This window comes from Corvus cornix, chromosome 1A (genome assembly GCF_000738735.6).
Source record: "Corvus cornix cornix isolate S_Up_H32 chromosome 1A, ASM73873v5, whole genome shotgun sequence".
Lineage (NCBI taxonomy): Eukaryota > Metazoa > Chordata > Aves > Passeriformes > Corvidae > Corvus > Corvus cornix.
In genome coordinates, this window is record NC_047057.1 from 50941370 (window position 1) to 50954430 (window position 13061).

Consider the following 13061-nt stretch of genomic DNA (forward strand, 5'->3'; position numbering starts at 1 on the left):
AGGCCGTGAGCAGTGGGATGGCGGGGCTGGAGGCACCTCCCTGCTGTGCTCCTCATTCAGCAGTGATAACACAGGCAGCTCCACACGGAGCCTGGTGAGCCCCAGCTGCTGTAGGATGATGAGACCAGGCCTGATTCATCCTCCAAGTTCTAAGTTCATCCTGCTAAGTTCCCAGCTGAGCCCCCTGCATTCCTTTTGCCTTTCCTCTTCTCAGTCTCCACATGTTCAAAGGAAAAGTTGTCTCCCCTCCGCGCCACACAGAGGATGGGATGCAGGCTTTGGGAGCGGACACCTGGACCCAGACACCTCTCCGTGGGGACTGCCCCTGCAGGTTGCTGGGGACATCCTTTCACATTGCTGATTAATCCTCCTAAGCTCTGGCACTCACTCACACTGCCAGACACAGGCGGAGTGAGAATAGGAAGGGGGAGAGCAGGGAAAAAATTAAAGAGGGAGGAATGAGTCACCAGTCCGGACAAACTGCCTCCAAGACTCTAAAATTAAGCTGAAGAGAGTGGTCCCAGCGGTGCTATGGATCTGGCAGCTGTGAGCACCTGCTTTCCTGATGCATTGCAGGGACTTGAGAGTAAGTGTTACAGGCTGGTTGCTACTGCCACTACTTGCAGGAGAGAGGAGGGCTCGGGGTGTGATGATTGGCACTGCAAAATCCTGCAGTCCTAGGAGGGCACAGAGAAACCATGGAGTTGAGCCAGATTGCTGCTCCCAGATGCAGCAACACTTCAGAGCTTCAAAGGCTGCTTCCTGCACTGAGGAGGTGCGTTGGTAATGCCAGGTACAACCAGCCACAGTGAAGCCCCCGAGGTACCCTGCTGCCAGGGAAACTCCTGCAATTTCAATTCATGGTCAGCTCTGAATAAGGCAGTTCATTCAGTGATGTGACTCATTATCTACTGATAGAGTTCAGAGCAACCCTGGCGGGCATCCTGTGGCAGGGAGTTCCACAAATACCTGCACTGCACGTGGGCTGCTGGATTAATTGCCCAGGGCCCACCCAAAGGTAATGTAAATTATGTCAACCTAAGCCCAGAAGAGCAAAAATGAAGCCTCTGGTGTGGGCATATGCCTGTGAAAGCACTTGAAAATGGGATCTAACCTCCTTTAAACATCCTAAGCATGACTCAAAACTATCTCTTCCCAGCGGTTTATTACATCTCTCCAGTTTTCAAGCGTTGGCTTTTACCTTTTCAGTCTGCCCCATCCCCTATCACGTACAGCAATGCCTACCATGTGTGTGAAACAAAATTCATGTACCTGGCTACCTGTGGAGGTGCACAGGCTGAGCTCTTCTCCCAACACAATCTAAGCACAACCCCCCACTGGAGCTGAGGCAGAGAATGGGGCACACAACTCAGAGCACTGAGGAAGTGATCTGGAGACCTGGAATTTGTGATCCTATGACTGTGCTTATGCTAACAAGTCCTGCAAGGGTTAGCAGGCCTGGGTAGAACTCTGCTGTTGTGTGGCTCTGTTCCTTCTAAAAAACGAGCTCAGGGGCTTCTGCATGGTGCTACAGACACCTGCCCTGCCATGGTAAAGAAAAACCTCTGTGTGCTACCCGTGCCATTCCTTCCCCAATGAGGCCCACTCTCTCTTGTGTGTCTCCAGACAGCATTGTGGCCAAGTTCTAGCCTAAAGAGGCCTGACAGCTTTGAAGTCCTGTACTGCCTTCATCAGCTCACCTTTGAGCAGCACTGGCTGCACATGAAGTTGCCCAAGTAGGTTTGGAATGCCAGATTTTAGACCCTGGCTATGTTGTGCTCTAAGAGATACTTTCTTCTTTTGTTAAAGCTGGAATTTGCCCCAGGGGCTTAAATGCTCACAATAACATTGCCAAATGTCAAGAACTGGGTGATGCACAGCACAAGGAGTCACTGATGTTGGCTGCAGGGCAGGAAAGGGGGTGAGGATGAAAGGGAAGCCCTTTGTGCTGGGAATGGGATGGGGAAATCCTCATGTCCTTCCTGGAAGAACTGCTTGCACAAAGGAGATTAATTTCTCTCTTAGATCCGTTTCTTCTTGGGCCTATGCCTTCCAGCACAGATGAAATCTGCCAGGACAGTTTGGGGCTGTTAAACTGCAACATTTTCCCAATGAAGGTGCAAAAGACAAGAGATCGTGTGTGGAGCCAGGGAGGGGAAGGAGTTGAAACAGACTATCTGCCCATCTGCCCGTATCTCCATCCATCTGGAGGTGCTCATAGGGCAGAACAGAAGGGAGAAGGGTTTGTGTGCTCAACATCCACGCGGATTTCTGAGCACCCTGCCAGCCAGAAGGTTTTGCTGTGTTCCTGCTGCTCCCAGCAGCACCAGTCTTGCCTGCATGACCCTTGGAACAGGGGCCCGGTCTCCTGGGTGCCCGCCCAGGGGAGCCGAGCCGAGTCGCCCCCTCCGCCCACTCTACCACCTCACAGCTGCTCTCTGCATCCCTCTTTTCTTCCTCTCCCTCTTCCCTCCACTGTCTTCAGCTTCTTTTATCGCACTCCTCATTCCTTCATCCTCCCCTCTTCTGCGCTCCCCTTATCCCTCTGCCCATCTGCTTGCGCCTCCCTCTCCCCCTTTTATTCTCCATCCCGATATCTCCCCCCGCTCTTCTTCGTTCTCCTGCCCTGTCGTCCATCCCCTCCTTCTCCTCCTTCTCCTGCCGGTGTTTCCGTGCGTGGCGCCCATTGGCTGCCGGCGCCCGTCCCCCGGTACCGGCGCTCCGCTCCCTCTGCCCGAGCCCCGCCGATGGCGGGGGCTGCGTGGGGCTGAGGGGCCGCGCATCCCCCCGGCCGCCCCGTGGCCCCTTCCCACGCCAGGCACGGCGGGGGCGATGGGCAAGTCTGGGAAGAAGGACCCGCGCCTCCGGTAGCGCTCGGCGAGGCTCGCTCCCTCCGGGAGCGCTTCGCTCTGTCGCGTTTAGGAAAGGGGAAGGGGAAAAGCATGACACGGATTCTCCCGGTGAAGCGGAGGAAAATGTACATCCCGACGACATGTAAGTACCCGGCGGCTCTGCCCGCTCTTCCCAGATGTCTCCCGCGGGCATGAGTCCATGCAGAAGTTAAGTCTGCAGTTCCAGAGAAGAAGACCTGCCGACCATCCCCACCCCCCCCCGCTCCCGACCCTCCAACTCTACCAGTCCAGCCTGGTCCCTGCGAGAGAGCTCAACCCCGAGGTGAGACGGGAGAGTCCTGAGCTGGAGCAGGGCCCTGGGAAACACGGGGGACAGGAAGGGAGGGGGGTCATGAGGGGCTGCAGATTATTTGGCTGTGTTATCCCTCCCAGCTGCTATTCATGGTTTGTTACCAGGTCTGGGCTCAGCTTTCAGCATCCACCTCCTCCTCTCATTCAAAGCAGAAATATATATATATATATATATATATATTTTTATTTATTTATTTATATTTTTTTCCCTAAGGAAAGCAGTAGTGCCAATTTCCCATCTCTTCCTACCTCTCTGCCTTCTTCCTGCTCTCCAGCTGCATGAACCAGGCATTTTCTGGTAGCACCTGTTAGAGGATCCCAAGCCTCTTGCAACAGGTGCTGTCCACATCAGGAACAGATCCAAGTGGATGCAAACACACCATCAGTCTGAGGCCAGGGTTGCTCACCAACTCCTACCCATGCATGTGCTGCCAAAGCAACCAGCAGAGTGGATCCAAACTAGATGAAGCACTGATGTCCAGTGTTTTTTCTGCCAAAATAGCCAAAATGTGTGACATGGCATTTGAGCTGGTACATGGTACTTGACAAAGTTATAATGGCAGCAACAGACCACACCTGCTTAAAGATCAAGACTTTCCCCTGCAGCTGCCTGAGCAGGAAAATGAATTTATAGGAAATCCATGCTTTTTGTTGCATGCCTTAATATTTTTGATAGGGCTTCTGAAGCTACCCTGGAGCTGGATTTACTGTATTGCTAAACAACAGCCTGAACAACCGGCTTTGAGGTGTGGACCCCAGACGCTTCTCCAAATGCTTTTCAGCCCCAGCAGGAGTATCTCCACCCATATTTGATATTTGTAAGGCTCCAAATATTTGGCCTTTTTTTTCTTTAAATTCCTTTGCATGCAGGAGGAACATCCAAAGGGATTCCCATCTATGTCTTCACCTTTTAGAGGATCACCCTTTTACGAACATGCTGCTCTGGCCTCTGCCACCTTTTGTAGGGATCTTTGTCCCTAGAGCAGCCATTGCCCTCCTCTTTTCTCCAACAAGTGATTCATGTCACTAGAACAGAATTGGAAAAAATATCAGAGGAAAGATCCTTGAACTTAGAGCTTCAAATCACTTCCTACTCTGCTTATTCGTTGCAGCCAGTCATGATGTGTAGGACAACCCAGTGCTGCAGGACCCCAAGAGATGGGCTTCTATCAGGACAGTGTGTCACAGCCCAAGGCACCTGAAAATTAAGAAAATCTAAACAATCCCAATCCTTCAAAGCTCAAATGCTCTAAATCAAGAAACACTTATACAATAGCCTGTAGAAATGGCCTTAAGACATAGTTGCTCAACTGTGTTTTTATGGGGCCTATCAGATGAGGTTCCTTCAGCATAAAATTTGATATATCTGTCAAGTCTGTTGGGTTTGCCTGTCTGGTGTCCAAGAACTCCATCTGAAGCTCAGGTCTCCCCTAGGGTTTCCAGAACTTGGAATGATGTCTACAAAACAAACAAACAAACAAATAACAAAACCCCAACCAAACAAAAAAAACTCCCAAACACTGTAATATTAGACATTTGTGAAGAAAGTTGTGATGCTACAGAGAATCACCTGGGAGAAAAGTCTCTGGAGTGTTTCTGGCATCCTGAAAGTAGTTAAGGTTGGGAGTCCTTTCCTTTGACATCCCCAGTTTTAATTCAATAGAAAAGGAGCTTCAGAGCCCTAAGAGATTTGTTGAGATTAGTAAAGGCGAGCCTCAGAGTCCCCATTCACTTCCACCAAGTCATTCTCCCTTCCAAGGACCTAATTCATCAGCAGGATGGCCCTGTCGGTCCACACATCCAGAAAAGTTTTCCAGATCTGGAATAATCCTGAAAGAAACACAAATCCCCCCTGCATTAGGTTTTCCAGGGTGTCTCTGGTCCATAGTATGTGCTGGGCTCTGTATTTCACATATGGAGCCCTGACAAAAGGCACGTCCGTCCCTTAACTGTCCTCTCCCTGCAGCTCCTGACCCCGTATCAGCAGCAAGCTGGTGGTGAAAGGAGAGCTTGTTTGCTCAAGGCTCTGTCTGAGTGAGCCAAGTGCTGTTTCCATGCCAAACCCTGACGTGACAAGCAATTGGGCACCTCAGATTAGGAAGGCTGGAACACTGCTTTGGTGTTGCAAACAGGTGGGGCAGGCAGAGCCTCTACCTTCAGCAGTGTGTTGCAGGGTGCAGAAGGAGAGGGACAGAATGGCAGGGAGAACAAGAAAAAAAGAGATAAGAGGGATCTGGACTGATCCTTCTTGGTGTATCCAAAATAATCTTTCCTTTACTCTCAAACTGGCATAACACAAACCAACTGCCCTTCAGCTCAGGTGCTGAGCTCAGCCCCTCTGCTTGGATTGAAAGCACTTTTCTTTCTGCTATAGGGCTAACAATAACATGGCCAGTCCAAAAAGAACTTCAGCAAGCAGGAGAATAAATACTCAAGAGAATAGGAAAGTCAGAGTCAGAAAGGCACTTTGTCACTGTATGCTTTTCCCTCTTTTGTTTGTAAAGCACCTGCCACTCACAAATAGGAACCAGGCCCCTGGTGACCATGTCCTCGGTATTTGATCCATTAGCAATGAAAACTTTCCCCGTCCTTATCCTAGTCTGTTGTTCTTTCTCCAGAGGATCTTTCCCTAGAGGAGAGGCCCACATTGAACCATCTCCCTGTTTGTCCCTCTATCTTCACTGTGCCTTGCAGGACTAGATGGGTTTGATATTGTCCTAGATTTTCCAGCATCCATTACTGTCCACAATCTCCCCTTGAATCCCCATGCCTGCCCATACCTAACACACAGTTAATGTGGTGATTTTACCTGTGGCTTTTTCAGCTGTCATGTCCCCAATATCAATCTTTTTTTTCTCCTCCTCTCAGCTCCAGATTGCTAACTGATCCTGCAAGGACACTGCCCCCTGCCCTCTTCCCTGCCTCTGCTATGGACACCTCTGCTTTTAGCCTCCCCACGCCGGCAGTGTCGGAGGAGGGGAATGCCTCCAGTAGCTGGACAGGCTTCACCACCCCCAACAGCTCCTCCACCGTCAGCCCTGGTGTAGTTGTCAGCGGTGTCCTCATCCCCGTGGTCTACCTCATTGTCTGTGTGGTGGGGCTGGCTGGGAATTCGCTGGTCATTTATGTGGTCCTGCGGCACTCCGTGAGCGAGTCGGTGACCAATGTCTACATCTTGAACCTGGCCCTGGCTGATGAGCTCTTCATGCTGGGCCTGCCATTCCTGGCTGCGCAAAATGCCCTGTCCTACTGGCCATTTGGTTCTTTCATGTGCCGCCTGGTGATGGCCGTGGATGCCATCAACCAGTTCACCAGCATCTTCTGCCTGACAGTGATGAGCGTTGACCGCTACCTGGCTGTGGTCCACCCAGGGAAGTCCTCCAAATGGAGGACAGCACGGGTGGCCAAGGCCGTCAGTGCAACCGTGTGGGTGCTGTCTTCCATAGTGGTGCTGCCCGTGGTTGTCTTCTCAGATGTCCCTTTAGGGATGAGTACATGCCACATCCAGTGGCCAGAGCCTGCCTCGGTGTGGAGAGCTGGCTTCATCGTCTACACTGCTACCCTGGGCTTCTTCGGACCACTGCTGGTGATTTGTCTCTGCTATCTCCTGATCGTTGTGAAGGTTCGCTCCTCTGGCAGGCGGGTGAGGGCTCTGTCCTCCAAGCACAAGCTTTCAGAGCGCAGAGTGACCCGCATGGTGGTGACTGTGGTGGCTGTCTTCGTCCTTTGCTGGCTCCCCTTCTACGTCCTCAACATAATCAATGTTGTCTGCCCACTACCAGAGGAGCCATCCCTCTTTGGAGTCTACTTCCTCGTGGTGGTGCTGCCGTATGCCAACAGCTGCGCCAATCCCATCATCTATGGCTTCCTCTCCTACCGCTTCAAGCAGGGCTTCCGCAGGGCCATCTTCAGGCCGTCCCGCCGAGTCCAGAGCCAGGAGGTGCCAGCATGCCCCCCAGAGAAGATTGATGATGAAAGGGAAGAGGGTGAGATCAGCAAGATCACCCAGAATGGAAATGACAGGCAGGAGTGTCCTCTAAGCAGTGGAGAAGGAAAAAGCAATGAGCAAAAACCGCTCCCTGAGGAGCCTGCGGGATGCGAAAAGAGCAACAAGTTGCATGTCAGTTATTTATGATGAAAGGGCTGGTGCAGGGGAAAGAGACACTGGGACATGGGATCCCCTTCACCTTCTCTGCTTTCAAAGGCAATGGGAGACAGGGATACAAGGGAATATTAAAGTCCAGGAGTCTGCTTAAAGATCAATAGGGCTCCACGATCTTGTGGGAAAAGCAAGGCGTTGTTCTTGGCTTTGGAAAAGACACCTGAGGTTTGTGTAGTACCAGTGTTACCAGAAACTGGTAAAAATAAAACCTCCTTAACACTAATGTAGCGTTAAGAAGCAGGCATTCTTTATTTGGCTGGATGCATGAGGGGATATCTCCTCCAAAATATCATGCATGCTGAGTACAGAAAAAGCTCCCATTTATATACTATATTTTACATATATGCTCATTCATTTTCCCAGAATAAACATACATATGGTAATCATTTCCCTGAAATCATTAACATAATTTCCCTCTCCTTTACACATATGTTCTTCTGTCCTGGGAGTCTTTTTGGTGGTCCCCTGTGGTTGGTGACTCCAAAGTCATACCTGACTGCTTGGTGAACTGGTAAAAGTTGGCACAGCTGGGCTGGTTGCTTTCCAGTTCTTCTTCCTACAGAATAAGAATTGTGCAGTTCATAGGCCAGTGGCTCTTGAAGAATAAACATTGTGTTAGCCACCAGGAGCAAATGATTTTTTATCTGGCAACACCAGGTGAAGAGCAGACTGCATTTAGGGAGAGCTGAAGAGGTGATGGGCACTGACAGTACAGAGAGAGCAAGGTCAGCCCTAGACGGATGATCTGCCCTTAGATGACCCAGCTGTGGAGAGCATAGGCTGCCATCTGATGGTGGCACCTCCAGGAAGTCCCCAAATGCCATATGCCACGTGTAGGCAACCCAGTGCCTTGAATAACCTCCTTATAAACATGAGAAGAGGTTTACCTTAAAAGATGAACAGGAAGGAGAAATGTCTGCAGCAAAGACATACCAGCCAGTTGCATGCGTGGCTGGCCCTTCTGTAGTTCTTCAAAAAGTCTTGGGACAAATTTCCTGCCCATGCTGGTCATGGCTGGAGACCACTGACTGCTCAAAACATCTTCTTTCTTTTCAGGGCTCTTATGGACTCTGGGCAGAATGACAAGACTTACCTGGGAGTTAAAAATGGAACATTTCTTTCCTTCACCTTGCCTTCTTCAGGGTGTTCCTGGTGCCTCTGCACCCTGGTGGGAGGTGTAACAAGGGTACAGAAGAAGACAGTGAGACATGAGTCGGAGGCAGCATTTCTTTTCCTCTCCTTAAGCTTTACTGTAAATAAACAAAAAGCCTTTGGGCTTAGAAGGCCAGGTGGGCAAAATCGTTCTGTGTGTTTAGGAGAGGGGGTGCTATAGGTTTGGCTGAGATTACACCATGTCTTTGAGTTGAGCCAACTTCTGTATGGAGTCATGTTTGGCTAATACAGGAGATCAAGGCATCCATCAGTACAGGATGGGGCCAGGAAGCAGATGGAGGTTGGGGCATCTCCAGCGTGTAAGAGCTGTGGTTGTAAAGAGGCTAGGCAATATTAGGAATTAATTTATCCTGTGGGGAGGGGTAGAGTATTTGGCTCAGGATGGTGAAGAAACTACATGTCTGCATGTGCACAAAGGTAGTTGTAGGCAAAGCTTCGTTCCCTGGAATGTACATGTATGGGAATGGCTGAAGAGGATCAGAGACCCAGGAGTCTGGGCTGGTGGGAGACTGGTGCCAGCCTTGGGCACTGATGCTAATCTGTGGGGGGGTGCACATGTGTGCAGGGGTACCTAAGGGGACATACATGTGTGTAAGTGTATACAAACACAGATGAGGGAGTGTGTTTATGCAGTTGCAGGATGTTTAAGTGCGGATGTGAATGCTTGGACAAGAGTTGGAGAGCAAACACGCTGCTGTGGAGTTGGATGAGTGCTTGCTCCTGCGCATTGGCTGCTGGAGGGGAGCTGTGGGTGCGCCCGTCTGAGTGTGCAGGCTGGAAGAGCAGCACTGTACAAGGGTGGGTGGGATGAAGGTCTTCCTCTCCACTTTGGCTTCATTCCTGCAGCTCTGCTAAAAGGTCTGTCCCCATACTTTTAACTTCCCCATGAATGCTATTGCTAAGCTACAGCCACCAAAATGACCCTCATACCACAGCCCTTTGGGGCGGTTTTCTCCACAAACCATTCTGAGAAATGGGAAGGAGGGACCCACCAGAAGGACACATGCCTCCCTGAGGTCAGGAGATATTGCAGGAGGCAACCTGTGGAAGGTCAGTTATGAGAACTGGCTGGGCAATGGGAAGATGCCTCACAGGTCACTTGAGAGAAAGTAAGAGAAGGGAAGGGCATGCATGGGGTTGGGTGTGCTGGGACAGAAGCCAAAAGCCCTAGACTGGGAAGCAGAACAAGCTGCAGCAGCTGAGGCTCGTGGGAACAGAACCACTTTATGAGGAAGCAAAAGTCAAGGTCACACAAAGGCAATGTGAGAAGATGTGAAGGCCTGGCAGGCATCAGGAGACCTGCAGTGCAGGACACCCGAGTTTGGAAAAGGACCGTCACAGGGTGTCAGGTGAAGAGACATCTCCTAACCAGGTTAGAGAGCAGAGGAAGGGTGGGCAGGGACTGCAGACACAACCAAACAAAAGGCATTCAGCTGTGCTCTCAGTCACTGGTACTGCCATCACCTCCGCGACAAAGATTGTCCCCTGGAATCCTACATCCTCATGTTTCCTCTTTAAGCCTGGGACGCTGGTGCCAAGCTGTCCATGCCTGCAGGCTCAGGCTCAGGAGCTGAGCTGCCTGCCATACCACACAGGAACTGCTTAGCTGCCCTTACAGCGCTCCCCTGAGCATGGGCAGTCAGACACCCAGGAGTGCAGGCCCAACTCACGGGGAAAATAAAGTACTTGGTAGCCAGTTTCTGTCTTCTGCTATCTCTTTACATCTTTTCCTCCTTCAATCCATGCAGCATCAGCTTCCCACACTGTGGGCCCCAGTCAGAAAAGCAGCCAAACTATGCATGGGCGTGGGATACAGTCTGTTGGACTAAAAAAAGCCTCTGTTTTAGTTTCTTGGGGAGCTCCCGCAACATCTACTGGATTAAACACAACCAAGAAATCCTGGCAGAATGAGGATGGACTACCAAAGCTTCTGCCTCTATAAGGGGCAATAAGTGGTAGAAAGATTAAAAAGACTGACTACCAAATGGTTGGATACGTGGACAACACAGCACTTAGAACTCTGGTCTGTGTTGCTCCTCTTGCAGAGAAGAGCAGAGCCAGGTGAATGCTGGACTCCGCTTGCAGAGCAAGCCTTGTAGGACAGAGCAGAAATTGTATTATCTGAGGAGCTTGTAGCACTGTTCATGGTTGATGACCATGCACTGAAGAAGGCATGTAACTGGGACAAAGGACCTTGCAGGAAGCAGCTCAGGTGGGTGGGGAGCAGATACAGGATGGGTTTCCTTATCCATGGAGTGGCTGCCCAGCTGCCATGGGGAGATGGGGGAAGTTCCCCAGCTGCCAACACACTTAACAGAGAGTCTCCTTCACCATCTAACTGAGCTGAGACTTCATTTCACACGCCTTTGCAGCTCCATCTGCTGCAAATCACCATTCAAGAAACTCCGTCGACTTGTTGGCTTCTTAAAATACCAGCATCCCTTAAGAGCCCAAGCACTGCAATGCCAGCACCAAGCAAGTGTGCCAAAGACACATCATTTTGACACATGGAATCTGAGCTCCCACCAAGGCTGCTCTGCAGGCCAGCCTGCTGGGGCAAAGAAAATGTGTTCCAGGGAGATCAGCAAAAAAATGGAGATCTTTAGATTAAATAGGGGTTTAAAAGAAAAGAGACAAGCATAATATTTTTCTGTCTTGTGTTTTCTATCCCTCCCCCTCCCCCCCCCCCCCCCCGCCTGCAGGCTGTATCCTATTTTGCAGTGACAAATTGGGGAAATAAAAAATGAAGATGAACAGAAAATAAGGCTGGGAGAGGGAAAAGAAAAGGTATTTCTTGTCCAAAATTCATGAGGAGAAACAAATGCCACAAAATTCTTCAAACTATCACCACTGATTTACAGGCTGTTTTTCATAGGAACAGGCATTTGGAATGATGGTCAGGAGGTCACTGCCTCCTGACCCCTGCTCTTTCCTCAGCACTGTCTCCCTGTTGGTGAATCCCTTGACTTCTCTGTGGTAATAGCATTAATCTGACTGCCCTTGTGATCCCTCTCCCTCTCCTTAATGACGGTGCGGTTGACTCTGGGCAACCCAGAGGCCATGGGGACCGTGTGCAGTGGCTAAGTGAAAGTCTGGATGTGTTCAGGGGGGATTTGCTCCAGTCAGATATGGAAAAGAGTTTTTCTGTTCTGGGTGCAGAGACACAGAGATAAGGGCTCCATCAAGCCCTGTGCTGCACAAAAGGTTTCATTCTCGTCACGTAGTGATCTGAGCTGCAAGACTAGAAAGGGCTGCAATGATTTCAGCAGCATTGTGCAATCCTCTTCCCAGTAAACGTGTGATTACAGATGGGGTGATAGAGACACAGGGAACCCATTCTGTCAGAGAGCTCGTGTGCACACGTCAGAGAACAAGAGCAGACATGTGCTATGTGTGCATGCATGCAAATGAGTGCTTATTGCACGATTGCATGCACGCGCGTGTGTGTGTGTACGTACAACTGCGTGGATGCGGATAAACACACAGACATATTCGTGCCATGCACGGATTCAAGCAGATCTATGTGTGCATGAAACCATGTGAGGCCACCCTCACAGGTGCACACACACCCAGACCTGCAGGTACTGCTTGGCCTAGGCATGAACGCCCAGAATGCAGCACATTCTCCTTAATGCACGCAGCCCAGGCACGGGCTCAGGCTGGGAGGTGGCATCTGGACCTTGCCCTTGGCTCTCCAGACACACACGTACCCAGCCACCAAACCCAACCACACAACAGTGGTCTGGGGCAGCCATGGACCCACTCAGTGTGACCCTTCTGCTCTGCAGTGGATCTTCAGGAGAAAAACTGGAAGGGCAATGAATGGTGATGGCAGAGGGGCTCCAGTGTGGAGAAGCGAGGGTGTGTTTCCAGGCTGTTACCAACACAGCCCACACATAAAGTCATTTGAAGCTGTTGTTAGGGAGCCGCTGTATTTGTCATCAGCAGGGAATCACAGCAGCTCAGAGCAGGCAACAGCAAAACTGTCCAGGCCATGTTTCAGCTGTTGTATGGGGCTGTGGAACAAGGGGGTGTGTGGAGGGGGCAAGAAGCAGTTAATCCATTGTTGTAATGGGGTAGCCTCCAGAGAAAAGAGACAGGGGAATACAAACAAGGGAAACACCTTCAAAAAAGAAGATGCTCCTAGCTCTCCTGAGGATCCGGCAGAGAATTGAAATGCTTTATCTGCTCGAACGAGTGGAAAATATGCAAATATTTGCTCATGAAAAATTGCTGTTCTTTGCCTTCCCAAGCATAAACTATGCAAACGCCACACACCACGCAGCCGGCTAGCGCAGGTCTCACACTCAGCACGTCATGCACAAACAGACACACGCGCGTACCCCGTACGTCAATGCAGCCGGGCAAGGACACGTGCCTGGGCTGCAGCACAGCAGCCTCCCCTGCGTGACAAACAGGGCCCCGGGGCACGGGAATACGGATGCCTCGACTGGCAAACTGTGCCTGGGCGGGCAGTGCCCCGCCGCGGCTCCCTGCGGTGCTCTGGAGCCGGAGCGGCTGCG

General features: G+C 50.8%; 1 protein-coding gene across 4 annotated transcripts; it reads left to right on the forward strand.

Moving 5' to 3' along the window:
* Window positions 1-57: 57 nt before the first annotated feature.
* SSTR3 (somatostatin receptor 3) lies at window positions 58-8658 on the forward strand. 4 transcript variants are annotated; one of them, XM_010410549.3, is made up of 2 exons: window positions 58-3174; window positions 6072-8658. In XM_010410549.3, exon 2 carries the CDS (start codon window positions 6133-6135, stop codon window positions 7336-7338), a length of 1206 nt encoding a protein of 401 aa, XP_010408851.1. In that variant the 5' UTR covers window positions 58-3174; window positions 6072-6132; the 3' UTR covers window positions 7339-8658. The 4 variants fall into 4 exon arrangements, with proteins under 4 accessions (XP_010408851.1, XP_019148280.1, XP_010408848.1 ...); XM_019292735.3 differs by having other exon boundaries at window positions 58-2994; window positions 3880-8658; XM_010410546.3 differs by having other exon boundaries at window positions 58-2994.
* The last annotated feature ends 4403 nt before the right edge of the window (window positions 8659-13061 follow it).

Excerpts from the sequence above, each read along its gene's own strand:
- SSTR3 (XM_010410549.3), top strand. The coding sequence starts at position 6,133 with ATGGACACCTCTGCTTTTAGCCTCCCCACGCCGGCAGTGTCGGAGGAG.